Raw genomic sequence first — 26,250 nt, 5'->3', positions numbered from 1 at the left:
GGTCTATTTAGTTTTGTTGTAACTACGAATGAGCGCAAGTGATAGAGCGACTCCTAAAGCTGCGAGGCCAAGGTTGGGTAGATAAGAGGTGAGAAAAGCTCCACGGTACACTTTCAATAGTCCAAGTAAGGTGTCACCTGAGAAGTGAGTTCTGAGGTAGCTTGAATCTGTTAGCAGCTTGTAGTATTGTTTCTTGGTGAATGAACGGTGCGATTCCAACATATATTTCCGTAGCGAAGTCGTTAGACTGTTTTGGAAAACCACTAGCGTGAGTGAGGCACCAAGAACATTACCAATAGACCTCCATAAGTAGAATATACCTGTCATAGTAGCCTGCTGGGACTTGTCGATGGAGAAGACTATACTCACCAGCGTAGAGACAAGGAGACAGGCATAGCCGAAACCAACTAAAACACTTGCGAAGACAAATACAAGCTTCCACAAAGTAGATTGCGAGGCGAACTGGAAGGTCAGAGTGCTTGCCATTTGCGTCGAGAGTGCTGGTTCAACGACACCGACTAGGTAGTAACTGATCACTAAACCTGTCAATTGAAGTGCAATACCTGCGAGCACAAATAGGTACGAGCACAGCTCGAGACTCTTGCTAGTACGTCTAAGAACGGCTCCCGTTACAAGAGAACCAACAGCCACTGATACGGAAGGGAAGATCATGAACAGACCGGTGTTTGTTACGCTTAAATCGTGGATCAATTGCAAATAGATTGGAGACCGGAATATATCACCAAAGATCACAAAAGATGAGCAAACGGTTACGACTGATGATAAACCAAAAGGGCCCTTGAGTAATTCAAATGGTAGGATTCTCTCAGCGGCGTAAAATAGCTCTACCCATAAGAACAGAACAAAACTGGCTGCAGTAGCTAAAGACACTACTAGTTTGTTCAAATCAGTAGAGCAAAGCACTAAAACGCCACAGATAGTTGAAGCCAATGTAACAGATCCAAGGAAATCAATACGTGATAAATTCTTCCGTGTAAACCGCTCAGAAATAGGTGGAACGTGGCTCAGCTTGATGTTAACGTTACGGTAGGCTAAGAAAGCACTCACCATGACAACAGGTACCTGGATTCCAAAGATTGCTCTCCAACCGATGGTATCGATGAAGAGACCACCCAATGGCGCACCGAGCATTTGACCCATACCGAAGACAATATTCGCATAACCTTGGTAGATACCGCGCTCTTTAGCAGTACAAATATCACTTACAGTTATACTGCTACAGGCATTAATTCCACCACCTCCAATACCACAGATTGCCCTAGCGACCGCAAACTCTGTAACATTTCTTGCCAAACAGGTCAACAGACAGCCAATGACCAAAAAAAAGTAGGCCATCAACAAGGCAAACTTACGCCCAGTGACATCTGACAATTTGCCGTAGAGTGGCTGGAACGCTGTGTTGGTTAGTAGAAAACTGGTCGCTATCCATTGCTTCTTATCCGACTCTGAAAACTCCTCGGCGACCCGATTCATAATATTGGCCACAATTGTACCATCTAAAGAGCTCACGAAACTTCCCAACCATAAAGACGTTAGAATTGGCAATTTTGGCAACGAGAGGTTGTGTTTGTGATACTCTAGTTCCAAATCACCCCCTTCTTCCTCTGGAATTGGCAGCAAGTTAGTAGTCTCGTCGAGTGCGTTCATCCTGTGTTTGACTTAGCTCGAGTAATTGATCTTTAGTCCCCATTGTAATTTCTATCTTTTAATTATCAATTACTGATAAGCTTCTTGATTTTTATTTAGCGATAAACCGTGTCATTGGCCAAAAAAAGTGAAGTACGGTGAAGATATGGCTAATAGAAACATAATAATAAAAGTATTTACATGACTTTGATACTGTCTATATGTACACATGATGGTTGAGTGGGAATAATTTCTGGATCTTATTAAGTACGTTGATCACCATCATTGTCCTTGTTCTCTTGCTCAGATTTTCTGATCTTTTCGGTCTCACTGTCGTTGAGATATTTGTCGAATGCATCGTTCCTCTCAGGAAATGGACGTTTGCCCAGCATGCTTATCATATCTTCTCTCGTCAAAACTTCTTTCTTGAGTAGTAATTGAGCCACTTTCTCAAGTTCTTCAGCCTTCTCTTGCAAGAGCTTCGTACAGCGCTCATGACACTCCTGAATGATTCTATATACTTCTTCGTCGATGATGTTTGCAGTCTCCTCAGAGAAAGGTTTCGTTAAGTCTGTGTCGTCACGCTTCTTGTAATTGATCCACCCAATCTTGGCACTCATTCCAAGTTCTGTGACCATGGCGGTTGCCATTCGTGTAACTTTCTTAAAATCGTCAGAAGCACCACTGGTAACGCTGCTGAAATGCAATTCTTCTGAAACTCTCCCGGCCAGCGACATTGTCATTCTATCCTTCAACTGCTGTTCAGAAAGAAGATAGATATCACCGGGCAAGTATTGAGCATAGCCTAGTGCACCTTGTCCACGGGGGATTATACTCACTTTCAACAATGGATCAGCAAACTCCAAGTACCATCCACAAATGGCGTGACCAGCTTCATGGTACGCGACAACTCGTTTTTCCTCAGCAGAAAGCAACTTGGACTTTCTCTCAACACCACCAATCACCCTTTCAACGGCTTGCTCGAAATGTTCTAGTCTCACGGACTTGGCGTCATTTCTGGCGGCAATCAATGCTGCCTCGTTGCAAACGTTTGCAATATCGGCACCGGAAAAACCAGGTGTCAAAGCGGCTAACCTGTTTTTCAAATCAAAGATATCACTTGCCAGTTTAATCTTCTTCATGTGCACCTCAAAGATGGCTTGTCTGCCGGATAACTCTGGCTTATCGATATTGACGTGTCTGTCAAATCTACCGGGTCTTAGCAATGCTTTGTCTAAAACATCTGGTCTGTTTGTACCAGCTAGAACGACAACATGATCTGCAGGCGTGAAACCATCCATCTCAACCAAAAGTTGGTTCAAGGTATTTTCTCTTTCATCGTTCGCTCCTGAAATGTTGCCCTTTTGTCTTGCTTTACCAATAGCATCAATTTCATCGATGAAGACCATAGATGGAGCGTTCTCCCTAGCGGTCTTGAACAAGTCACGCACTCTCGAAGCACCGACACCGACAAACATTTCAACAAACTCGGAACCCGAAACAAAGAAGAATGGGACTCCAGCTTCACCAGCAGTGGCCTTAGCCAATAGAGTCTTACCAGTACCTGGAGGACCAGAGAGAATAGCACCTCTTGGAATCTTAGCTCCCATTTTTTCGTATCTCTTAGGTTCTTTCAAGAAACTGACGAACTCCATAATTTCCTCTTTGGCTTCGTCACATCCGGCAACATCTTTGAATTTCACTTTGACATCTGTCTCAGTGTTAAACCTCTTAGCTTTTGAGCGGCCCATGCCAAATATTCCACCTCTGCCTCCACCAGCAGCTGACGCCGACCTACGTGTCAGCCATATGATACCGGCAATCATCAATGCAGTAGGTAAGATTTGGAACATAGCACGAGCCCAGTTACCTTCTTGTACGTAAACCACTGGGACCCTGAAATCATTGGCGATATCCAACTCATCCTGAGATTTTTGTAACTTGTGCTCAAAGTTGTCGACAGAACCAATGGTGAAGAAGTAGAAATCGTGGCCATTGTTTTCCGGTTGGTTTTTGCCCGTGTCATTCAGCATTACTTTGACAAAAGACCTGTTTACAACGACCAATTTCGATACGTAACCTCTCGCCAGTAGCTTGGAGCGGAAGTCCTGCCATGTTATTTCTCTTTGCTCCTCTGTAGTGTTGAAAATATTCAGTACGAAGGATAACAGGAGAAACGTAAGACCTAGTTGGAATAGCCCAATATTCTCAGACGCAGAAGCATTGGGATCATTAAGTTTCTTCTTCATTTCCTCCTCCTGGGCCTTTCTCGCCTCATTCATCTTCTTATGTTGCTCTTCCGCCTGTCTTGAATGGAAACTGAACGGACCTGATTCTTCCGTCTTCCCTCCGTTGGCTTTTCTGGCCTCCTGTCTTGCGATTGTATCTTCTAGCCTTTTGATCTCTCTGTCAATTCTGAGCTTACGTTCTTCCCAATCGGTATCCGATTTGTTATTCTTCGCCTCTTCGATATACTTCTTCATTTCGTCCCTCAAAGCTTCAACATCACGATCTGTAGCGTCCTCATTATCATCTTTCTTATCATTACGTTTATCATCATGTCCATTGCTTGTATTATCTTTGTTCAGAAGCAAGGGTCTGAAAGTGTGGAAACTTCTATACTTCAGCGGACTCCTCACTAGAATCCCAGACCGAGTGGCTAGAGGCCAGCTCTTCGTCAGGACCCTTTTGCAAGGCCTGAAAGCAATTAGCATCTAAAATAAACCTTCACTTTAGTTAGTAAAATCAGTTCCAAAGACTAACAGTCGACGCACTAAGTTAAGCTATCCGAGTAACACATACAGTTTCTTATCTTTGATGAGATCCAAGCGCCGATACTAGTCCTAGATCAGAGTACCAGGCCCCAATTACTTAGTAAGTAATCATATCGGTGGCCAAAGTTAGTAGCTTGACTAGGGATTCGTACCCTGTGATTACTATACAGTGCAAATAAGCTCTAATGAGTCGAATAATCTGCTTTATTGATACAATATCTGCTCTATTTATCAGGTGTAGCGTCTGCTTTCGGCTCTTGTGGTCTTATACCTTTTTCAAAGTTTTGTTGCTCGATAATTGCGGTTTTGATCTCTTCACTAACCAGATCGTCGAATATATCCAATGGAACTTCGGACAAGCCGGTCTTGTTTCTGGTCAAGTCGGGATCGCTGATTTTAGTTTCATAGAGTACAGCACAATCATTGCGTATATCGGTTTCTGTTAATGGTTTTCTGTTACGTCTTAGAACTTTAGAAGATTGAGTCGACTGAGGTATGTGCAAAGTGTTGGTGTATGGATCTCTCAGACCTTGATTCTCTATCAGAAGGATCCGTACTCTGTCATAGTACATGTCGCTGTTAAACCTACTACAAGCAGCGGCATGTTGGTATAGCCAGTTTGTCGCGCTGATCTTACTGGCTGAGGCAGTAGCGGTTGCTCCGTTGATATAGTTTGGATTTCTCCTGTCAAAGAATTCCACGGCATTCTTTGCAGGATTCACTGACTGTACTGAATATTCGATTCCCTCGTAGGCACGCGTACCATTTTTCTTCAACGGTTCCCTAGCGTATGATCCTTCAATAACGCGACCTTCCTGGCGTAGTTTTGTAGAGTAATAATCGTCTGTGATGTTTTTACCACCAATGATAATCTTGGCTCCAAACTCTTTGAAGACACTTCTGGCGGTAACCAGTGCAATTTGTCGGCTCCTATAGGAATAAGGCAGTACACCACGGTCGATCAAATCGTTCTTTTGCTCTTGTGATAAAATAAATTTGTAAAGGTTTGGATGGTACTGAAAAAATAGGTAGGAATCCCTGAAGCCCACGGCTCTAGCAGGCTCCGTCGAGAGCATAAACTTACGCTTACCCTTGTCAGAAACCGTAAAAGATCGCACTAGAAACTGTCTGCCACCTAAAAGGTCACCATCCTTAGTGATCTTGGTCTCACCCTCGGGATCATCTGGTAAATCATACTCTTCATTCACAATGGGAAGCGGAGCTCCCGACTCGTCTACTGGATAAGAAAGACGCGGTCTCTTTAGATTCATAAATCCTGGGACTGTCGAACCGCTTCTAGATTCATCAGTCTCTGATCTGTTGTCATCCTGGGACATTTCTCTGTTCTTTCTCTTACTCGGTCTTCCTCGCCTTGCAATCTTAGGGATTTCGTTGGTTCCGCGAGTCACAGTTTCACGTTGGTTACCTTCTTCTTCTTCTTCTTCTTCTTCTTCCAACTCATCTTCTTCGTGATATTCATCTCCATCATCTTCCTCTTCCTTCAAATCCAGCCCTTCAGTATCAATTTGATAGTTGGGGCGTTCGCTGCCGGACCTCGAGTGACCAGACTCTCTAGCATCTAACTCTGGGCTACCTTCTAATCCCTCTGACATAGTTAGACCTTCACAACACCTCGTTCAGCCCTGGGTTCTAGCCGTAATAAGGCGTTATTGATAGTTATCGCTTGAAATTTCACATTGAAGTGTCACAACCGTTGTGAATGATACGTGTGAAGAATAATCAACTAAATTTAACATAACTATTAAATAGACCGTCAAGATGAGCATTAGCTAGCCTTATGGCCAATGGTTCTTGACAACCTATTTTTTCCTAAGATTTTCCACTATTTTTGGGGTTTGAAAGCATCACAATAGCTCTTGAAGCGCCATCCTCCATCCTCCTCGTAAATTATCAATCTTAGACCGTCCCGTACAATTATGATTATTCGGAGATCACGATCAGAGAGTTGAGATTGGTCACCTATTCACCATTGTAAAGCCTTGTTTCGTTCCCCACTCCCTTTGCAGTTTGTGGTAGGAAACTGAAGACGGAAGAATCAACTCAAGAAAAGTACGCATTGCAGAAGCACAAGAACATAGGTACAAGTTGCTGTCCAAGAATCCTTTTTTCTTGAAATTTTCACCATTAGATTGCCTTCAAATGAAAGATCATGCGAGGTGCAGTGCTGTTTGACGTCGATTGCGAATCTGCGACGTGTCTTTTCTATTCTTTACATATGAAAAGATGCTGAAGACAAGCGGGGAATGTCCATAAATATCAATATCTATGAGCAAGCACTTGAATGTCTACATCTCTTTACTGTGTGTGATATACTAATCTCCGAAGCTACACACTTATTCAATAATGACATTCCACCTCTTGATACAGGCATCCGAGCCGCAACTGACCAAAGTACTTGCATCTTCCCAGCGAACAACGCTGACCCCATCTTTATGCGCATTTAGACGCTTGATTGTCCTCATGGGCCTCTTGACGGAGTAGACAAATACATTGGTATCGAGCGAAGCTGTAGCAACCAGATCTTCTTCGTCGTCATCTTCTGTTGAAGGCCTCCATGCTATAGCAGTGATTCTACTGGTGTGGAATGCCCACCTGGACGTCTTTACATCTTTTGTAGAAAGATCGTAGAGTAGAATCTTCCCCATAACATCACCGGCGGCCAGGTACCCTTCACTGGGTGATACTGAAATGCAAGAAGGTGTTGCACGCAGTGGAATTGGCAATTTGTAGCTAACCTCAAGGTCAGAGGCCTTGAACACTTCCACAGCATTGGTCCTTTCCAAACCTACAGCAACAAGTCCGCTGGTTATACCGACCGCCGATGCTGGTTCACTCAACGCCTTCTTTTGCAAGACTTCCCCAGTATAACTGTTCATTATCAATAGGTAATCATTATCAGTGACTACTGCAACAGTTCCACCGTTGTTGGCAGAACTAGCAACTTTCGGCTGTCCTTCGAATTGGTATTTTGTGATATCTGACACTTTGAGAGTGTCATCCCATGAGATACTGGCGTATTTGGGCGCTTCGCTGTTATCAATTGCAACGACCAAATTTGAATGATCCTGATGCATCGTCTCTGGAATGTTATCCCATTCCATAATCCTACCGTCGTAAGAACCGGTTATTAGCGGGCGAACAGCTAATGCTGTTATACCCTTATTATGGCCTTTCATAGACTTGATTATATCATTCTCGCCGATTTTAAAGAAGTTCAAAGAACCATCCAATGATAATGAAATTATCTGTTCATTCTTTGAGGATACAACACCGACCTGTTGGCTTCCAACAGAGTCCCCCGACACTACCCATTTTTGTAAAAATTTGTTTTCCTTAGCACACCACAGTCTAATAGTTGCATCTGCACTTGCTGTGACAAATCTTGTCTCGTCGACCCATGAAACAGCAAATATACCACCTTCCACTTTTTCACTCTCATCCTCGATGTACTTGATAAACTCACCGGTTTTACCGTCAAAGCACACAATCTTTCTATCATAGCCAACCGTTACGGCATATCCACCTGAACCTGGCGAGAACTGTACATCTCTGACAAATTTCCCTTGGTCATGATGCGTACGATCACTAGCAGAGAATTTGAATGGTGGTCCCTGGTAAAAGACGACAGAACCATCGTCTCCAACAGTTATACACCTCATCGGTCTTGACTGTTTCATATGACAAGCATTGATACGTTGCGAATGCCCGGATATTTCACCTAACGAGTTACCAGAGTCCCACGATATGAATGCGCCAAATTTGTCCCGGCCTTCACCCACAACACAGAGCCTTCTGCCCTCAAAATCCCACGACACATCTGTAATAGGACCAGCTAAAACCTGGAACTCTGATTTAACAATAGTTTCCACAGCATGAGTATCCGTATCATACGTCCAACCCCATACAATCACTTTACCAGATTCATCACCAGAACAAACGTACTGGGAGCCCTTGATTGGCGAAAACTTCACTACCGTAACATTCGCTGTCCCATGCCCTGTAAACTGAACAACTATGCCGGAATCATCCAGATACCTAACATAGGCTGATTTACCACATGGATAGGCAATAGAATTTGTATTTTCGTCATAGGACAAATGTGTCGTGAAATTACGCAAAGTGGCAGGCTGTGGAGGTTGAATTGACCTCAACTCTATCAATGACATGGTTATTTCACTCGCTTGAAGCCCAAAATCCAACTCTTGGCCATATATAGGGGGTGCTTAAGCTGTTCTTAAAGCTTGGATCTTGTTGAATGTAGCTTTTTTTACCCGAATTTAAGCTCTGAAAATTTTCAATAATTAAGCGTTATGAAGCTCATCGCATCTCATCAAAGGTTGAAGATCTCCCGTGAAAAGCCCCATCAACTCCATTTTTAGTTGATTACGAGATGTCATCGTCAAGGCAAAGAATTGTTACCTCTAAGGCGCCGCTTTTGCCACAGCAAACGACCCCAGAGCAGAGATATTGGCGTCAATACTCTTCAGCACAGCTAGTCAAGGAACATAACAGTGTTACACACATTTCATTCAATCCACAACATCCGCATGATTTTGCAGTGACCTCTTCTACCAGGGTGCAACTTTTCTCGTCTAGTACTAGGCAAGTTATCAAGACTTTCTCCAGATTTAAAGATGTCGTGTACTCAGCATCATTCCGTAGTGATGGTAAGCTGTTATGTGCAGGTGATGCAACTGGTCTGGTTTCGGTTTACGATAGTTACAATCCAAGAACACTTCTTCTATCGATAAATGCATCCTCTCATCCAACACATGTCACCAAATTTCACACACAGGACAGTAAGACGTTGGTTACTGCAAGTGATGATAGAATCACAAGAGTCTGGGATATCTCACATGCTTATGAACCACAATTGAAACTTAGTGGAGCTTCGGATTATGTTCGTACAGCTTGTTTTGTTCCATCAGCTCCCCATTTGGTCATGACAGGTTCTTATGATGGATTTTTAAGACTTTATGACACAAGAGCTAGTGGGGCGACTCCAGTTTACTCTTTAAATCACGACCAACCGGTCGAGAATGTTACTTCGATCTCACCAACTCAAGTGGTCTCCTGTGGTGGGTCCAATTTTAAAGTTTGGGATCTGACAAGTAATAAGAAGTTACATGAACGTGGTAATTTTAACAAAACCGTTACATGTTTGGATTATGTGGAGAATTTTGACTGTCCAAGCGAATCAGCGCTAATTGCATCATCTTTAGATGGCCATGTAAAGGTATTTGATCCACTAGATAACTACAAGGTCAAGTTCGGTTGGAAGTTTTCCGGGGCAGTTCTAAGTTGTGCTTTGTCACCAGGTGGAGCACAAGGTAATAGGCATCTGATAGCGGGGCTCTCATCCGGTTTGTTGGCTATCAGAACAAAGACAAAGGAGAAGAAGACAGCAAAAGCCGAGCCTTCGATGCCCATCTCCAAAAAGAGCAACAATTTCGAGAGGATGATGCGTGGTTCAGAATACCAAGGTGATCAAGAACATATAATTCATAATGATAAAATGAAACAGCAGCGCCGAGTACGTGCTTTCGAAAGAAATATAAATCAATTCAAATGGAGTGAGGCACTAGACAGCGCTTTTGTTCCGGGCATGGCTAAAGAATTGACTTTGACTGCATTGCAAGAACTTGGCAAGCGTGGTAAGATCCGCGTTGCGCTATATGGTAAGGACGAATCGTCATTGGAGCCGCTATTGAATTGGTGCCTGAAGGGCCTAGAAGATGTGAGGGCGGCTCCAGTGATAGCAGACTGGATCGTCGTTGTTATAGAACTGTATGGTGACCTGCTGGAAAATTCTCCCGTTCTACAGGAGATGGTCCTGGATCTGAGAAACAAAGTAAGGCAAGAAGTCTATAAGGCTAAAGAGGCCCAGAAGATTGAAGGTATGCTTCAACTTTTGACTAGTTAATAAGTCCGAGGAACTTGATTATTTCGAGTTTCTTTTGTATAGACGTGTAATATATTACAAGTTGAGGTGAAAACGTCATGATGCTATCTTCGTCTATTATTCCACCGACGGTTAGCAGCCGATTTTCTGGGAAGCTTAAGCCTTCTAAAATTGTTACTAACAAGGTTGTACTTCTTATTTCTCTTTTTTGTGGATTTCTTGGGAGCTTTAGCTTCTTCTGTTTCTTGTTTCTCATCCTCAATAGACGGTTCTGGCTCTGGCTCAGCTTTATCAATTCCCAAAAATTCATTGACCCGTTGCCGTTTCAATTTTTCGAGCTCCTGTGATATATCCTTTTTCACAGAATTGTCCTTTGCAGGATCAACTTGTCTTCGAAGTATTCTTCTTCTTTTTGTTTTCACTGTCTTTGTGTCGCCTGCTTCGATTGGATCATCATCTTGTGTGAATATATTATCTGGTTCTTGAGAAACCACGAAAGCGTCGTCATTATTCTTGAACTCTTCAACAATTGCCTCGTGTTCTTTCATGAGCTCCATGAGAGATCTAGTCAACGGCCGCTTTACTAAAGGTGAGGGACTGAACGACGTCGTGGCACTCAACCGCTTATTCGGTGTGCGTTTCAAAGGTGATTGATGTCTTATTGTGATCTTAAGATCCTCTCTATCCCATTTTAATGGTGAATTTGGACCATAGTAGTGATTGTTCGAATCTTTAGTAGGCGATAAAAAGCCTGCTGTAGAATCAAATGTCAGTTGTCGCCTGACGGCCGATGTCTCCATCAGGACGGTATGCTCAGTCTCATCTTCGGGTATTGTGCTCGTTGGTGAGGATTGTTCAACCTCTTCTGGCTGTTCAACTTGGGGGGTCTTCGTCGGCGAAATGGTCATCTCAAAGATGCTCATCGCCTTCCCATGAATCTGCGGAGTAGGCCCCAATTCCAAATTAGCCGACATGGATGACTGCGTAGCACTTTTAATAGGTGATGAATTCTCTTCGACAGGTTTGGGCTTAATAGCAATCTCTTTTCGCAGTATTGCATAATTCTTGTACATCTTCCTGACCTCAGGTAACTTCTTGATATCCTCTTTCCCAGGAGCTCTACCATTTTGATCAATGAATTGGTGCTCCCATCGTTTGAGTTCTACTTTCAACTGATCTCTCAGCATATTTCATCTCAGCTCAGGCCAATTTGTCTTCTTTATTCTGTCAAGTAAGAATAGTATTAACGCGTTTAAACGCGATGAGCTTTAAGAATTGTAAACCATAAAGAATCAGTTCTGTAATGATTATAGATGGATGTTAGCTTATTTTTTGGACTCCCTATTGATATAAGACGACAGGTTTACTATCATTTGGATGGCAATTTTTGTAAAATAGCTCCAGCACCGGTTCAACATCTGTATGTCGATGAAGTAATCCAGTTGAGCCCTAAGACCGAGGCGAGAAGTAAAAGACAGGAGCTGTTATTCAAGAGATATTATGAGCTATTCTCACCATACCTCAATATATTTGATTACTCGCCCTCGTTGTTCGACCAATGGCTAGAGTACTCGCTGTGGCTGAGGTACGATGCAATCGTATTGGATTGCATGAGAATAAATCACAGTTATGGAGGATCACTAATTGGTCATCTAGATTGGATTTACCTGGATGATAGGCCTCGCTTGGCATATTTCAAAAATTGTATGTTGATGGTATGGTATACATTACGAGAATATGCACGATGGATTATCAAAGAGGAGATAGACGATGAGGAAGCAGATAATTTGAATCTCTTTGGACTCAATTTGGAGTACCTGAATCTCGATATGGTCAAGAAGATTCTTAATTCGATGAAATTCAACGATTATGTTATGCTGTTAAGCGAGGTGTTCTTCGATCAGGAAGATGAAGACGAATCGGATCTGGGAGAAGATAAGATGGACATCGATGAGATGTCTTACCCTATGAATGATTTGAAAGGAATTGAAGTGATTAAAGATTTAGATACTATGAAGAATCTTGCCAAGATTTCAGTGAGAGGTGCGCCTCTGTTTGAAGCGCTGATAAACTTCCATGGTGTAAGAGATAATCCCGGCAAAACGATCAGTTATATGGTCAAGAAAAGAATAATGCAATTGGAACTCTGGCAAATCTCGGATCCCTCAAAAACAGGACTTGCGGACTTCACTAGATGGGAAAATTTGAGAGACTTGAGACTGATCAAAGTGAGATCAGTTGACCTTAACAAATTTGTGCTACCGAAATTGTGTCAAATACTAATTTTAAAGCAAGTTACTGTCATGAGATGGTGGGATGTGGAGTCTAAGATAAATGAATTAATTGAAGGTAAAACTACAATTACAAAGCTCAATGATTTTACAAATGAGAGACGTCTGGATCAAAAAACAATGGATCCCAGTGAAATAATGCAATGTCGATCCATCGTATGGCAAAGTCTCAAAAATCTCAACTTTCTGAAATTACAAAATGTGTCAGAAATCTATGGAGGAAAAATTGTGGTACCCAATGCTCTGTATAATAATAGTAGGATCCAAATTTTCCCTTCAACGTCTATGGTAAATGAGATTATCATTGTTTGAGAACAAACTGCTGCAGGAACCAATCGTGGAACCTACTATCGTTCTCCGCAAGTTCGGGATGGAACGATGTAGCCAAAATATTATTCCCCTGAGCAGCAGCGACAATAAACCCATCATCCAGCGTGAATAATGGCTTTACCGCCTCTTCATCGAGGATCTTCTCAATGACAGGTGCCCTTATAAAGACTGCCGGGAAATCGTGGCAACCAGGTATGAACTGCGAAAAATTGCAGGATTGAATAAAAGACTGAGCTTGTCTTCCAAATGCATTTCTTCTAACTCTCACTTGCAAGAGCTCCAAAGGCTGAACTAGCTCTTTCTCATTGGCTAACTCCTTCGAGATATAGATCAAGCCCGCACAGGTACCCCAAGTAGCTTTGGTTGGATCATGAACAAATTTCCGCAAGTGAGGGAACATCCCAGTTCTTTGTGCAATCAATGACATAGCAGTGGACTCACCACCAGGAATAATCAATGCATCACATCTAGAAAGTTCCTCCGGTGTCTTCACCGTGATTACTTTCAGATCGTACTCCTTCTCCAGAACACACCTCTCAAGATGTTGAACATGTTCCAAAAATGCTCCTTGTAATGCCAAAACTCCCACACACTTCACCATGCCAGTTTCTTTCTTTTACTGTCCTGTCACTAAAGTTCAAGAAATACGATTGCCGATCTGATGTGATTTACAATCTTTGTTTATCTACTGTGAACCGATTTCTCGACAGCATTTCTTATTCACCTTCAAGAGTCAAGCACGTCCCCACGGTGCCGTTGAATGCATGCATGAGTCAAAATGAGTCAAATTGACGGTCCTGAATGAGTCGTGAACTTTGGACTTTTTCATGCTAAAGCGAGATAACAGTTACCTTTGGAAAAAAGATGAGAAACCAGGCGTAATAAAAAAATGCCTTGCATAGTTTGCATACTGTGACTTCTTCATATTCTGAGATTCGTTGGCAAGTTATGGCGCAGTATTACTCACCCATGAGACCAGCAACTGCTGTAACGGTTACCATTAATGCCAGTGATATCATGTATATAAAGTTGTGGGTTAAAGATATGAATTAAAGGAATATGCTCCATTTGGATGGAAAGAACAATCGTGCGATAATGTCTGAGTTTAAGATCAAGAGTGGGTTGGCCCAAATGTTGAAAGGTGGTGTTATCATGGATGTGGTGACACCCGAGCAGGCTATTATTGCTGAGAAAGCTGGTGCTTGTGCAGTTATGGCTTTGGAACGTATTCCAGCTGATATGCGTAAATCTGGTCAAGTGTGTCGTATGTCTGATCCAAAGATGATCAAGGAGATCATGGCAGCTGTTAGTATCCCAGTGATGGCTAAAGTCCGTATTGGTCATTTTGTGGAAGCTCAGATCCTTGAGGCTCTTGAAGTTGATTACATTGATGAAAGTGAAGTTTTAACTCCAGCCGACTGGACAAACCACATCAAGAAGCATGACTTTAAAGTTCCATACGTTTGTGGTGCCAAGGATCTAGGTGAAGCTCTAAGAAGAATTAACGAAGGTGCCGCTATGATCCGTACCAAGGGTGAAGCTGGTACTGGTGACGTTTCTGAGGCTGTGCAGCACATCAATAAGATCAGAGGTGAGATTGCATTGTACAAGGAGACTTTGAAGACTGATGAAGAACTAGCTGAAAAGGCAAAGGAACTAAGAGTCCCTAAGGAACTATTGAAAGAAGTTCTAGACCTAGGTAAGCTACCAGTGGTGAACTTTGCCGCCGGTGGTGTTGCTACCCCAGCTGACGCTGCTTTGTTAATGCAATTGGGCTGTGAAGGTGTCTTCGTTGGTTCTGGTATCTTCAAATCTTCTAATCCAGAAAGATTGGCTCGTGCCATCGTCGAAGCTACTACTCATTACCAGGACCCAAAGAAACTTTTGGAAGTATCCAGCGATCTAGGTGAGATGATGGGCGGTGTAGCTGTCGAGTCTATCAAGCAAACCGACAAGAGACTAGCTGAAATTGGTTGGTAATTTCGTCATTGCAATGGAATATATAATTGTAGATAATAAAATAAATTGAAGAATCGTTAATGTGGATAGTCGTTAAAGTGTTTCGTTTCAGGGGTCATTAGGAAGCGTTATATCATATCAAATACTTCCACTTTCAACATATCAAAGTCATCCCGATAGTCGTTAATCTCGTCATTTGCCAAATTATTGGTTACATTGGAGAAGTTTTTCAAACCTCCATCTTGTTCATCCATCAATTCTTCTAGTGATGGAGGCATGTAAAAATTCGTTAAAGTTGAGTTTGTCGTTGTGGTCGTAGTCGTTGTGGGCTGGCTTTCGTCATTGAACTCCTGGAAGAGTTTTGCATCATCATTGGGTTCTTCCTTTACAGCAAAGAAAAGATTGTCACTCTGATCATCTACCGTTACACTCTGATTGCCCAAGAAAGAAAGGTGATCTTGGTTCGTCTGTGTGAATTTAAAATCGGTTTCTTCTTCCTTGATCGAATCCAGAGCGACCAGGTAGCTATCATCGACTTGCTGTGAGGGCAGATTTAAATCCATCCTCATGTATTTGTCGTAAAACTCCATTTGCTCATAATCGTCCAAGAACTTCAGTTGAGAATCATTAGACGACTGCTTTAGTGGAGGATGCTGCGCATGATTCAAATTCAACGAAGAAGCTGATGATAACGACGACGAATGTTGTAAATCAGAAGATACAAGTGAATTTGGTGTCGAGGACGACATTGTCAATATATCTTCGTCATCCGTAGCGATGGTCTTACAAGAAGACATTGAAGAGGTCAAATTCATTTTTGCATTTGTGACCAATAAAGGAGGAAATGCCACTGACTCCTGCATTCTGCACTCCTCTTCGTCGTCCTCGAATTTCAAAAACGCAGAAGTCGAATCATCCAAATGATGTCTTTTCCTTGTACCGGTCTCTAATGGCGGAGTATACTGTTTTTTCAAAGCCTGCAAATTGCCAACCAATTGCCCCAGTTCCTGCTTCAACTTAGAGTTTTCTACCTTGATGTGCTGAATTTCTTTCTTGAGCGCAGTTTTGGTCTGTTTCTTCACAGTGACTGGCTGCTGCTGCTGCTGTTGTTGTTGTTGCTGCTGTTGCAGCTGAGCAGGAGTTTTCAATGGAACACTAAGGTTCCTGATAGGTAATTTGTTCGCCTCTTTCTTCGCAGAAATGGGACTGGCAATCTTCTTAGGCGGTGGAGGTGAGGCAGACTTACTTCCCCTCTTAGAATCGTAATGATTAGGCTTCCTACCCGGTTTAGGCCTAGGAGGAAGAACCCAATGTCTAGAAGTCCTGATAGTAAGCCCAGTAGAACTTTTTCTAGCCCCACCGGTACCAACGTGATTCATTGCGCCAATCGAGGGAGCGATCGCCGCAGGGTATGGTTGTATAGGTAAATGTTTCGCACTTGACATAGTTCAATAATTGATGCATAAAATGTAGTAGGAATATTAATTTACTGTCCAAAGGAAACAAAACAAACGGGAAAGATCAGAGAATAATAAATAAATAAATAATAAAATGCAATCCAATCCTTTTTTCCAATATAGTTCACCAACTCATAGGATAGAATACTCCGTCTTTCGATCTCTCGTGAAATTTCCCTCTCCTTACAAACAAAGATATCCTTGTACTTCACTTCAACCCTTACGCAGAGTTAAACGAAATATATATCAATTAGATTACCTCAGAAAATGTGGGATAGGATCGGGATGAGCTTTTTTCCAAATTTTTATAGAGATTCATGAGTGAAAATTTATCGAATATTTTCATTTTTCTCAATTTCGTAGTGAAAAAAAAAAAGTTTGACTGCGTATCGGATAAAAAGGCAGCTGTCGCAACAACGAAGTGTGGGATGAATAAGGTAATTAGCAGCCGTGAACGGTCGAACCCAACCATGTTGGCCTGCCACTCAATTCCTCGAAATCATCTTGACAAACCAACGTAGAGAAGTGTAAACCCGCGCTTTTTGGGGGTTCAATTCCCCCGGTTAAGCCTGATGGCTGCATCGCGGTCTTGCGACACCGCGACTGCACAATGATGCAGTGCCATATGTCAATATTGTAGGTAATTCTCGGGGTGGATTCCCTGTTGCTTGAACGTTAACTGTTGTTGGGCTTCGGGAAGAGTTGGTTAACGTTTTGCAGCATTTTGGCGTAGGGAGAGCTTGGCGACGTGGCGGGTTGGAAATCGCCCAGAAGGTCTCGTTGCTTGTCGAGGTAGTTTCGCAAGGAAAAAGTGGTATTGTCGAGTAGCATCTCAGGGTCGTAGATCAGGCCGGAGCGTTGTTGAGCTAACCATTTCACAGCGGTAGAAGTTTCCTTGTCTGTGGGGCTTATGCGGATGCGGTTAAGCAGCTTGTAAATGTCGTTTGTGGGAGCTCCCGGGTAGAAGCGGCCTTCTTGCAGGTTCATGAGGTACAAAAGGTAGTCTGCTTGGATCACGGGGTCGATCAGGTTACTCTTGACGCATCCACATAGTGACAGAGTCAGCATACGGTGGGTTGCGCCGTGAAGTCGTCCCGGTAGGCCGATTCCCGGGGTGTCAATAAGGTAGATGTTATCTTCGTCGGTGATCCTGATGCATTCGCTAGTGCTTCTGGTGATCCCAGCTTCTGCGCCCGTTCGGGCGACTTTCTTGCGTGATGCTTTTAGCGAGTTGATCAGCGTTGATTTACCAACGTTCGGCATCCCGGTGACTAGTACTTTGTAACCTGTCGGTAGTGGTAGGCCGTTGTTGCGTGATTCGAGCTGTTTCTTGTACCATTTGATGCATTTCAGGACGTTTTTTACTGTTTGACGTTGTTTGCCGTTGATCAAGATGAAATCTTCGTCGATCTCTTGGTGCCATCTCGTCAGTCTTTCCAAGTAATCATCGTTGTGTTGTACTAAATCTTTCTTGGTGTAAATGACTAGCCTGCGGTGAATTCGAGGGTCGATCAGTTGGTCTATCAGGACATTACGCGTCGATAAGGGCGCTCGGATGTCTCTCAGCTCTAGGATAAGGTTTAACTGGGGTCTTAGTGAGTTGTACTTCTTCAAAGCTTTCAACTGATGCCCCTTAAAATCAGTCTTGGGGATGTTGTAGTTGGGGAACTCATATCTTGGTATGAACTTATTCATCTTTGGTTGTCTATAGTGAAGTGATAGTGGTGAAAAATTTCAGTGATGAAATATTTCGATGCGATGAGCATACAAGAAATCAGAGAAGATGCCATTAATTCTGCTTTCAGGTTACCCCTCCAGTGGTAAGACAACTGTTGCTAAAGAATTGGTCTCATTGTTGAACGATAAGTTGCAAAAAGATGAAGTTCTGGCCAAGAAGAACTACTCGGTGAAATACCATTCTGATCAAACATTAGGTATCGAGCATTCAAACTACATTACTTCGAAAGATGAAAGGAAACTGCGTTCAGAGATAATTTCTGCAGTCAAGAGAGATTTGTCACGCAATAATATTGTTATTGTCGATTCGCTCAACTATATCAAAGGTTTCCGTTACCAACTGCACTGTGAAGTGAAAAATGTATCCACAACTTTCTGCCTTATCTATACAATGTGTCCACTTGATACTATTCGCAGTTGGAACCAATCCGAGGGCCACGAGCCCTGGGATGATGAGTTGCTAACCCAGCTGGTGCAGAGATACGAAGAACCTAACCCAAAGAATCGTTGGGACTCGCCACTATTTGAACTGCTCACTACACAAGACTCTATTAAGGACTGTTTCGAAAACATATGCGCTGCTATATTCCACACAGATGTAAAGAACAACAGAGATCCTCTGGCCAAGGCTCTACAAAGGCCTAATAGCGCGACGATATTGAAGCCTGCATCTCAGTCAAACTTTATTCAGATTTTGGACTCTGAGACTACCATGGTGGTAAAGAAAATCATGGACCACATTAAAATTCAACAATCGATTGGTGGGTCTTCCTCCTCAGCTAGAATTATCGTTTCTGAGAACACAGACATCAACGATGACAATTGTTGCTTCATCGATCTTCCCTCCTCTGGTGTCACTTTGCCGCATTTACAAAGGTTGAAGAGACAATTTGTCAATTTGAACAAGTTAAGAGATATGGAGAAATCTAGAATTGTACCACTATTTACAGATTATTTGAACAAAAACCTGAATGATTAACTGCATAGATAGTCTTTCAAAGTTTTGAATGCAATGCCTTGTGGGTCTAACTTTTCAAATAACTTGTCAAGTTGTGACCCTATACTTCTTGTCATTTCCACTTCGTTGCGTTTCAGCCATAGTAAATGCCCCTCGTTAACGATTTTGTTCATCAAAGCAGTATCGTTTGAGTTGACGATTATCTTGATGAATTCGGCCCATGGTCTATAATCCTGTCCCGGTAACAAATCCCTGGCGCCCAGTTCCCAAAATTGAAAGAACTTGTTCCAGTCTTTGATACCACCAAGAATTTCTAGGATGCTTGCCATCATCGTCGGAGTCAGGTCACGAGTCTTCATGAGGTAGTCTACCACTTCATACAGCGCATGCAAATGTGTTCTTTTTTCATCATTTAAAACCATTGTCCTAAGCAACATCGTTACCACTAATTCATCTTTCAACAGCGTCTCATCGTTCAAATCATCAAACAGTTTTAGTGCTTTTTCAATATCGCTATTGGACTCTACTAAATCCCAATAGTTTGCCTTGGGATTCACACTCAAGTTTATTATCACTAGCTGTAAGAACTGTAGGAAATCATCCTGAACTAGTGGGAAACCCGTTGACCTCTTAAGCAGTAAGTAATCTGTGATGATTCTACGCACTGGGTAGGCGGTCTTGTTAGCGATATTCAGCATCTTCAAAAATCTTAGTCTCGAAGACCAATATAACGAAGCTGTGGCTTGTGGGAGAACAAGAGGCCAAAAAGAATCGAAAACAGCCTTCCACTGCTCAATTTTCTTTGGATCGGCAACTGGCACTGTCTGGTTAGCGAACGAATCTACTACAGTTTGTAGAAGATGTAGCGAGTGGTCATTTTTCGATTGAGCTATGGCTTGTGTAGCGTTGAAATCCTCGTTGCTGAGCAAATCAGCAAGTTTCTTGCTAGATTCGAGTGTCGGGCTAATCGTAGAGTACTGTCTTCTTTGGTAGGCCAATCTTCTCAAACCTGCGAGAACATCATCACCTTCTTCAACATTTTGTTCTGTCTCTGCAGCATCCTTGGGGTGCTGGTACTTATGTCTTTCATTCTCTGGAGCATACAACTCTTCAAGGTTGAGTTCCTTTCTTCTATCCTCTGTTAGAATATTAACGAATATGTTATCAACATGACAATCAATCATGAACCAAGCTTCCGAATTATTTTGGAAACCTTGTGCATAGGGCGAAGAGTTAGCCCCCCATGATTTCCCCAAGTTTGACTTTCTAGCGATTCTTCTCAACCTTTTCTTCTCCTCTCTGGCATTGACATTCCCTTCTACATAAGCCACAGAGTTATACTCTTGCTTGAGGAATCCATTCAACTCTACAAAACAACTTTGACAGTGTTTAGCAGATTTTGCGGTACCTATGATCATAAAATCGCTTACTTTGGCCACAGCAGTAGTAAAATCCGAACCACGAAGGTCAAAAACAATTATATCTGATAATCCAAGACGCTCCTTTAATTGATCTGTGATTGTTGCTAGTGATTGTGGGCTTTCCTGTGGCAAAACGACCTGCTGTGCCTGGAAGATCGATTGCTTGGGTTCTCTATCGACCATAGTCAAATACCATGGCGTTACGCCCTCCTTCTTCGAGTACTGTCTCAAACATGTCGTACTCACAATACGTCGACGTAGTACACACCTTGAAATCAGTCGTAACATACTTATCGAGTTGTGTTGTAGTTGATGACATTACTTGGAGATTTTTCAATATCAAATTGTTCGCTTTTAAAAATAAGAATACATAGAAACATAAAAACCTATTGACCTCTCAATTCTGGCTGAATGTTCTCATCGGGGATATCGTCCTTCACCACAATCTTCCCCTCTTCATCGGCGTCCCCATTGTGGTTATTCAGGTTATGAGCTTCGACGTCTTTAAAATGAGACGAAAGAAGTCTTAGTTGCTCCGCGACATCACGAGGCAGTTTATCATCTGGCGTATCGTCCAACGCAACGAGTGATCCATCATCATTGACCATATTGTTCCCCATCGATAATTTCATCATTTGTCTCTTTCTCGATCCCTCGTCGTCTTCGTCGTCAACCATTTGCTGAACAGACCTCTTGAGCGCCACAGCTTCGCCTATTGCCGCTTGTGCGGCTGCTTGTGCGGCCTGTACTTCTGAATCGTTCAATTCAGGGTTCAGATTCGGATCTTCTAATGCCAAATGACGACTATTTGAATCAATCGCAGCGTTTCTCGTGTGGCGAGTATAAGATTGAGCAGAGCCACTATCACCCCTATTAACCGGCGTCCCATAATCGCCATTTTTCTTCTTCTTAAGCACAAACCGGGCCTTGTAAGTAGTCACACGCCTCGAGATTTGCGATAAAAGTTTCTTATCAATCTCTGCATCTGTAAGACCATATCTTTCCTTTAGAATATCAAGCAGCCCCGACTCCTCGACATACTGCGAGACTCTAAATTTACTCACCGTATTATCATCCTCATTGCATAAACTTTCCAAAATCTGATCGAAATTCAAATCGTGTTGTAAAATCCTAGGCACTTTAGTCAGAACAAACATGCTTAAAGTCAAATTCGATTCCAACGGATGGTTGTGATACGGTTCGATCTTCGTAACTACGAAGGGCCCCCTCACAGAGTCGTTGGAGGAGCGGGCAGTCCCTGTAGAAGCCCCCAGGTACTCTTCGCCATGGCGGACATCCTGAACTGCGGCGACAGCAGCAGCGATAGCTGCGCTGACGTCGTCATCTTCCTTCCCTTCTTCAAGTTTCGGTTTATCTAAATTCACAAGCGAATGATTCAAATCCTGATGAATCTGCGATTCCTCACCATCAATTCCGCGTTGATTCCCACAGTAACTGAGTAAAACTTTAAAAGGACAATTTTTCAAATGACAAGCAAATGTAAAGTGCTTATTTCGATGACTATTCTTCAAGATGATGGGACATCTCGCTTGAAATTCATAATCGTTGACCACATTATACCACGCACTCAACGTTGGGAATTTACGGCCGCTTTGGTCGTCGGCACCTGACGCTAGTTGCTTGTTGATCACTGGGTGCTTATACTCATATAAACTTGTCATTTCGTAGACCTGTTCGTTGGATGAGACGTCCTATGCGACGAATAGATGCCATCCTCTTCGCTACAAGAAGATGTTGGTTGTTTCGTCAGGTTTGAGAAGTGAAAGTTCGATAGACGAAAGAAGCTGGGTAAGCAATTGGTCACGTGACAAGCAGGATGTGGTCTTATATTATGGGATGAGGCGGTGCTGTATCGATCGATGTTGTTATTTGGTGAATGATTAGTAGTAGAGCTGGAGATCAGTCTTCGAGATGTTTACTTGGTGCATTTAGTGAGAAAATTCTTTTATTTATTATTTAATTATAAATTTGTATTGGTATTCTCATAATCCGGAAGATTAGTACAGTGAGTACTGGATCTGAAGCTCAGTATATTGGTTTGACATATGGTTTCCAACATGGAGTGCAATATTACCACCATCTTTAGTATTTTGTTAAAAAAAAGCTAAATAAAATAATATTAAATACTAAAAAAAAAAATATTGAGTAAATACAAAGTATACATGCAGGGTTGTCTAATAGGGTATCGACGTGTCCCCTCAAGGACAAGCAATTTGTCGATAATAAAATGATTATGAAATTGGTAATTATCTTTACTCAAGGTAAATTTATCTAATTGGAATTATGCTTATTTTAAAGTGGATATGTATTTTTCTCTTGGTAAGTTAAACCTCCTATCCATTATATTGAGCGTTTATAGCGAGTTTTATCTTAAGTGCTGTGAAAGGCATCGACAAAACTAATTTGACATCTTATGAGAAATTAGGAAAATATCTGAAAAAGTAAGACAGTCGTAGTGCTAAGTGGTATATTGCAATGTTCGCCTGATTCTGTTTAAGGTTATTGACTTAATTTTTTAAAGGCAGATTAACCACTTAACATGCAAGAATTATAGTTTAGTTCAAAAAATTGAATTTTTACACTTTCAGAGCCGTCAAAATGAGGGATGGGGATACTGAAGATAGCTGAGCTCTGCTTGCCTTGAACGTTCATACACCGAAGAAAAATTCGATAGGCTTATCATGATATAGCTATTTATCGATAAATTGTACTTAAACTCTGACCAGTGTCATTTCACATGAAAATCTCTGTTGAGGAGTGCGAAATAATTCCAGAACAGAATGACTACTTGAGAAGCTTTTAGATACGCTTCTAACCAGCTCGGCAAGTTCTTAATCCATCATCATTTGCAAAAATATTTCAAATCATTGACTTTTATCCGTCTTCAGCTATGCGTGGTATTAGTGTGACATTGCGAAGTTGGGACAGTGGCTTATTGCGTTATTACAAGGGTCTTCAATTCATATCTTTTTTCCACCGCCTATTGCAGTGTGAGCTTAATGCTTAAGAGCATGGGATCTTGTTTATCCAAACAGGACTAAATAATCAACAATAGCCAAGAAATTTAGCCCGAGTTCGAGATAAAGAACTTGCGGTAAAACAACCATAAGCCTGCATCATTAATAGTACTAGATAGTGATTATCTTTATCTCCAACATGGTAGCGCCTTTCCGCCAGCTCATCGCTACGCGAAGACGCGTCTTATAAGAAGTCTTCACTTAAACTTCACCTTCAAGCCCTTCAAAGTTCAAAAACAACGAATCAAGATGGGTATCAAGGGTCTCAATGCTATAATATCTGAGCATGTCCCCACTGCAGTTCGTAAGAGTGATATAAAGAGTTTTTTCGGCCGTAAAGTTGCCATTGATGCTTCCATGTCGCTGTACCAGTTTCTCATCGCTGTGAGACAACAGGATGGTGCCCAATTGTCCACAGAGACAGGTGAAACCACTTCACACCTAATGGGGATCTTTTATCGGACGCTTAGAATGATCGACAATGGGATTAAACCGTGCTACGTCTTCGATGGTAAGCCTCCAGTGATGAAGTCGCATGAACTGGGCAAAAGAAGTTCTAGAAGAGAGGAAACTGAAAAGAAACTGGCAGAAGCCATTGACCAGGCGGAAAAGATGAAGCAAGAGAGAAGACTTGTAAGGGTCTCTAAAGAACATAATGATGAGGCAAAGCAGCTTCTCGAACTAATGGGGGTTCCATACCTCACGGCTCCAACCGAGGCAGAAGCTCAATGTGCCGAACTTGCAAAGAAGGGTAAAGTTTACGCTGCGGCCAGTGAAGATATGGATACTTTGTGTTACAGGACTCCATATTTACTAAGACATCTGACATTCTCCGAGGCAAAGAAGGAACCAATTCACGAGATTGACACAGAGACTGTGCTGAACGGTCTGGGTCTCACCATCGAGCAGTTCGTCGATCTAGGGATTATGCTTGGTTGTGATTACTGCGAAAGTATCAGAGGTGTAGGTCCAGTAACGGCCTTGAAATTGATTAAGGAACATGGTTCTTTAGAGAAGATTATCGAATTTGTAGAGTCTGATGAATCTAATAGTAAATGGAAGATACCAGAGGATTGGCCTTACAAAGAGGCAAGAGAACTTTTCTTAAACCCTGATGTCATTGACGGTAACGAAGTAAATTTGAAATGGAGTCCACCAAAGGAAGATGAATTAATCGATTTCCTTTGTAATCAGAAGAAGTTTAGTGAGGAAAGAGTTAGATCTGGGATTGTTAGATTGAAGAAAGGGCTAAAATCAGGCGTACAAGTGCGACTAGATGGGTTCTTCCAAGTTGTCCCCAAGACTAAAGAACAGCTGGCAGCCGCAGCTGCCAAGGCCAAGGCTTCCAAGGCTAATGGTAAGGGGAAAGGCAAAGTGAACAAGAGGAGGTAACTTTGTCCTACATGTGGACTTTTATAATTTTTCATCAAACTTGTATAAAAGGGCATATAAGGCACAACCAAAAAAGTTGATACAGTACCAAGAATAAAAAGAGCCATCAATGTCCCAATTTGTGAGGTCTACTACTTCCAAGTACAAATTTGGAGCTCATATATCAGGTGCCGGTGGTATCTCAAATAGTGTGTCTAATGCATTTGGTATAGGTTGCAACTCCTTCGCCATGTTCCTGAAATCTCCAAGGAAATGGGTTTCACCACAATACACTGACGAAGAGATTCAAAAGTTCAAGGATAACTGCAAGCAGTACAACTACAATCCATTGACCGATGTGCTGCCTCATGGGCAATATTTCATCAATTTGGCCAACCCTGATATTGAAAAGGCTGAAAAGGCTTATGCTTCACTGATAGACGACCTTAATAGATGTGAACAGCTTGGCGTAGGGCTATACAACTTACATCCCGGCTCCAGCTTGAAAGCTGATCATCAAGTTCAACTAAAACAACTGGCAAACTATTTGAATAAAGCACTGAAGGAGACTAAGTTCGTCAAGATCGTTCTGGAAAACATGGCCGGGACCGGCAGCCTTGTTGGTAGCGATCTGCAAGATCTACATGAGGTGATAGAGCTGATTGAAGACAAGTCAAGAATCGGTGTATGCATAGATACGTGCCATACCTATGCCGCTGGCTACGATATAAGCACTAAGGAGTCCTTCGAAAAGTTTTGGAAAATGTTTGATGAAATCGTTGGATTCAAGTACCTAAGTGCCATTCATTTGAATGATTCAAAGGCACCCCTGGGTGCCAACAGAGATTTACACGAGTTGCTTGGCGAAGGATTTCTAGGTCTCGAGGTGTTTCGACTAATTGCACACTCTGACCACCTGGTAAATATCCCAATAATTCTTGAAACACCACAGCCAAAGGAAGAGGGCTACGGTGAGGAAATCAAATTACTGGAGTGGCTCGAGGACAAGAGCGAAGATGACAAAGAGGTCATTGAAAAGAATGACAAACTACAAGCAAAAGGTGCCAAATCGAGAAAGGAGCACGAGGAAAAGTTTGCCACAAAACAAAAGAAGGCAACTGCGAAGAAGCGGAAGGCAGAGGTCAAGCCAGAAGATGATATAACCCACAAAGTTAGGCGAACTAGGAGAAAAGAAGAATAGTGATTGTAGACGTAGCTTAGAAACCCAGCATATTCTTTAGTGGAGTTGCTCTTCCAACACACCCTTACAAGACACTCTCGTGCTTTAAAGTATATTTGAACCTTATTCTCTTTTTCATATGAAGTTCACTGATTCGTCATTTT

General features: G+C 42.3%; 16 protein-coding genes across 16 annotated transcripts; 6 read left to right on the top strand and 10 right to left on the bottom strand.

Annotated features, from left to right (window-relative positions):
- Positions 1-3: 3 nt before the first annotated feature.
- Positions 4-1,668, bottom strand: VBA1 (Vba1p; the record flags this gene model as incomplete). The annotated part of the gene is made up of 1 exon (XM_003678744.1): positions 4-1,668. The coding sequence occupies one exon, from the start codon at positions 1,666-1,668 to the stop codon at positions 4-6; it is 1,665 nt and encodes a 554-aa protein (XP_003678792.1).
- Positions 1,669-1,910: 242 nt separating this feature from the next.
- On the bottom strand, positions 1,911-4,361 carry YTA12 (m-AAA protease subunit YTA12; the record flags this gene model as incomplete). The annotated part of the gene is made up of 1 exon (XM_003678743.1): positions 1,911-4,361. One exon carries the CDS (start codon positions 4,359-4,361, stop codon positions 1,911-1,913), a length of 2,451 nt encoding a protein of 816 aa, XP_003678791.1.
- A 284-nt stretch (positions 4,362-4,645) lies between these two features.
- NPL6 (Npl6p) lies at positions 4,646-6,034 on the bottom strand (the record flags this gene model as incomplete). The annotated part of the gene is made up of 1 exon (XM_003678742.1): positions 4,646-6,034. One exon carries the CDS (start codon positions 6,032-6,034, stop codon positions 4,646-4,648), a length of 1,389 nt encoding a protein of 462 aa, XP_003678790.1.
- A 741-nt stretch (positions 6,035-6,775) lies between these two features.
- Positions 6,776-8,608, bottom strand: AIP1 (Aip1p; the record flags this gene model as incomplete). The annotated part of the gene is made up of 1 exon (XM_003678741.1): positions 6,776-8,608. The coding sequence occupies one exon, from the start codon at positions 8,606-8,608 to the stop codon at positions 6,776-6,778; it is 1,833 nt and encodes a 610-aa protein (XP_003678789.1).
- A 224-nt stretch (positions 8,609-8,832) lies between these two features.
- On the top strand, positions 8,833-10,365 carry UTP15 (snoRNA-binding rRNA-processing protein UTP15; the record flags this gene model as incomplete). Its single annotated transcript, XM_003678740.1, has 1 exon — positions 8,833-10,365. The coding sequence occupies one exon, from the start codon at positions 8,833-8,835 to the stop codon at positions 10,363-10,365; it is 1,533 nt and encodes a 510-aa protein (XP_003678788.1).
- An 83-nt stretch (positions 10,366-10,448) lies between these two features.
- SLD2 (Sld2p) lies at positions 10,449-11,531 on the bottom strand (the record flags this gene model as incomplete). Its single annotated transcript, XM_003678739.1, has 1 exon — positions 10,449-11,531. The coding sequence occupies one exon, from the start codon at positions 11,529-11,531 to the stop codon at positions 10,449-10,451; it is 1,083 nt and encodes a 360-aa protein (XP_003678787.1).
- Positions 11,532-11,657: 126 nt separating this feature from the next.
- CTF13 (Ctf13p) lies at positions 11,658-12,947 on the top strand (the record flags this gene model as incomplete). The annotated part of the gene is made up of 1 exon (XM_003678738.1): positions 11,658-12,947. The coding sequence occupies one exon, from the start codon at positions 11,658-11,660 to the stop codon at positions 12,945-12,947; it is 1,290 nt and encodes a 429-aa protein (XP_003678786.1).
- SNO1 (putative pyridoxal 5'-phosphate synthase) lies at positions 12,937-13,566 on the bottom strand (the record flags this gene model as incomplete). Its single annotated transcript, XM_003678737.1, has 1 exon — positions 12,937-13,566. One exon carries the CDS (start codon positions 13,564-13,566, stop codon positions 12,937-12,939), a length of 630 nt encoding a protein of 209 aa, XP_003678785.1.
- Positions 13,567-14,060: 494 nt separating this feature from the next.
- Positions 14,061-14,945, top strand: SNZ1 (pyridoxine biosynthesis protein SNZ1; the record flags this gene model as incomplete). Its single annotated transcript, XM_003678736.1, has 1 exon — positions 14,061-14,945. The coding sequence occupies one exon, from the start codon at positions 14,061-14,063 to the stop codon at positions 14,943-14,945; it is 885 nt and encodes a 294-aa protein (XP_003678784.1).
- Positions 14,946-15,052: 107 nt separating this feature from the next.
- HAP4 (transcription factor HAP4) lies at positions 15,053-16,369 on the bottom strand (the record flags this gene model as incomplete). Its single annotated transcript, XM_003678735.1, has 1 exon — positions 15,053-16,369. One exon carries the CDS (start codon positions 16,367-16,369, stop codon positions 15,053-15,055), a length of 1,317 nt encoding a protein of 438 aa, XP_003678783.1.
- A 687-nt stretch (positions 16,370-17,056) lies between these two features.
- Positions 17,057-18,076, bottom strand: MTG1 (putative GTPase MTG1; the record flags this gene model as incomplete). The annotated part of the gene is made up of 1 exon (XM_003678734.1): positions 17,057-18,076. One exon carries the CDS (start codon positions 18,074-18,076, stop codon positions 17,057-17,059), a length of 1,020 nt encoding a protein of 339 aa, XP_003678782.1.
- An 88-nt stretch (positions 18,077-18,164) lies between these two features.
- KTI12 (Kti12p) lies at positions 18,165-19,097 on the top strand (the record flags this gene model as incomplete). Its single annotated transcript, XM_003678733.1, has 1 exon — positions 18,165-19,097. One exon carries the CDS (start codon positions 18,165-18,167, stop codon positions 19,095-19,097), a length of 933 nt encoding a protein of 310 aa, XP_003678781.1.
- On the bottom strand, positions 19,094-20,785 carry ATP25 (Atp25p; the record flags this gene model as incomplete). Its single annotated transcript, XM_003678732.1, has 1 exon — positions 19,094-20,785. The coding sequence occupies one exon, from the start codon at positions 20,783-20,785 to the stop codon at positions 19,094-19,096; it is 1,692 nt and encodes a 563-aa protein (XP_003678780.1).
- Positions 20,786-20,883: 98 nt separating this feature from the next.
- Positions 20,884-22,179, bottom strand: ABF1 (DNA-binding protein ABF1; the record flags this gene model as incomplete). Its single annotated transcript, XM_003678731.1, has 1 exon — positions 20,884-22,179. One exon carries the CDS (start codon positions 22,177-22,179, stop codon positions 20,884-20,886), a length of 1,296 nt encoding a protein of 431 aa, XP_003678779.1.
- Positions 22,180-23,784: 1,605 nt separating this feature from the next.
- RAD27 (multifunctional nuclease RAD27) lies at positions 23,785-24,927 on the top strand (the record flags this gene model as incomplete). Its single annotated transcript, XM_003678730.1, has 1 exon — positions 23,785-24,927. The coding sequence occupies one exon, from the start codon at positions 23,785-23,787 to the stop codon at positions 24,925-24,927; it is 1,143 nt and encodes a 380-aa protein (XP_003678778.1).
- Positions 24,928-25,036: 109 nt separating this feature from the next.
- APN1 (DNA-(apurinic or apyrimidinic site) lyase APN1) lies at positions 25,037-26,107 on the top strand (the record flags this gene model as incomplete). Its single annotated transcript, XM_003678729.1, has 1 exon — positions 25,037-26,107. One exon carries the CDS (start codon positions 25,037-25,039, stop codon positions 26,105-26,107), a length of 1,071 nt encoding a protein of 356 aa, XP_003678777.1.
- Positions 26,108-26,250: the final 143 nt, after the last annotated feature.

The sequence above is a fragment of the Torulaspora delbrueckii genome, chromosome 1 (assembly GCF_000243375.1).
Source record: "Torulaspora delbrueckii CBS 1146 chromosome 1, complete genome".
Lineage (NCBI taxonomy): Eukaryota > Fungi > Ascomycota > Saccharomycetes > Saccharomycetales > Saccharomycetaceae > Torulaspora > Torulaspora delbrueckii.
This window is presented reverse-complemented; position numbering and strand designations above follow the sequence as displayed.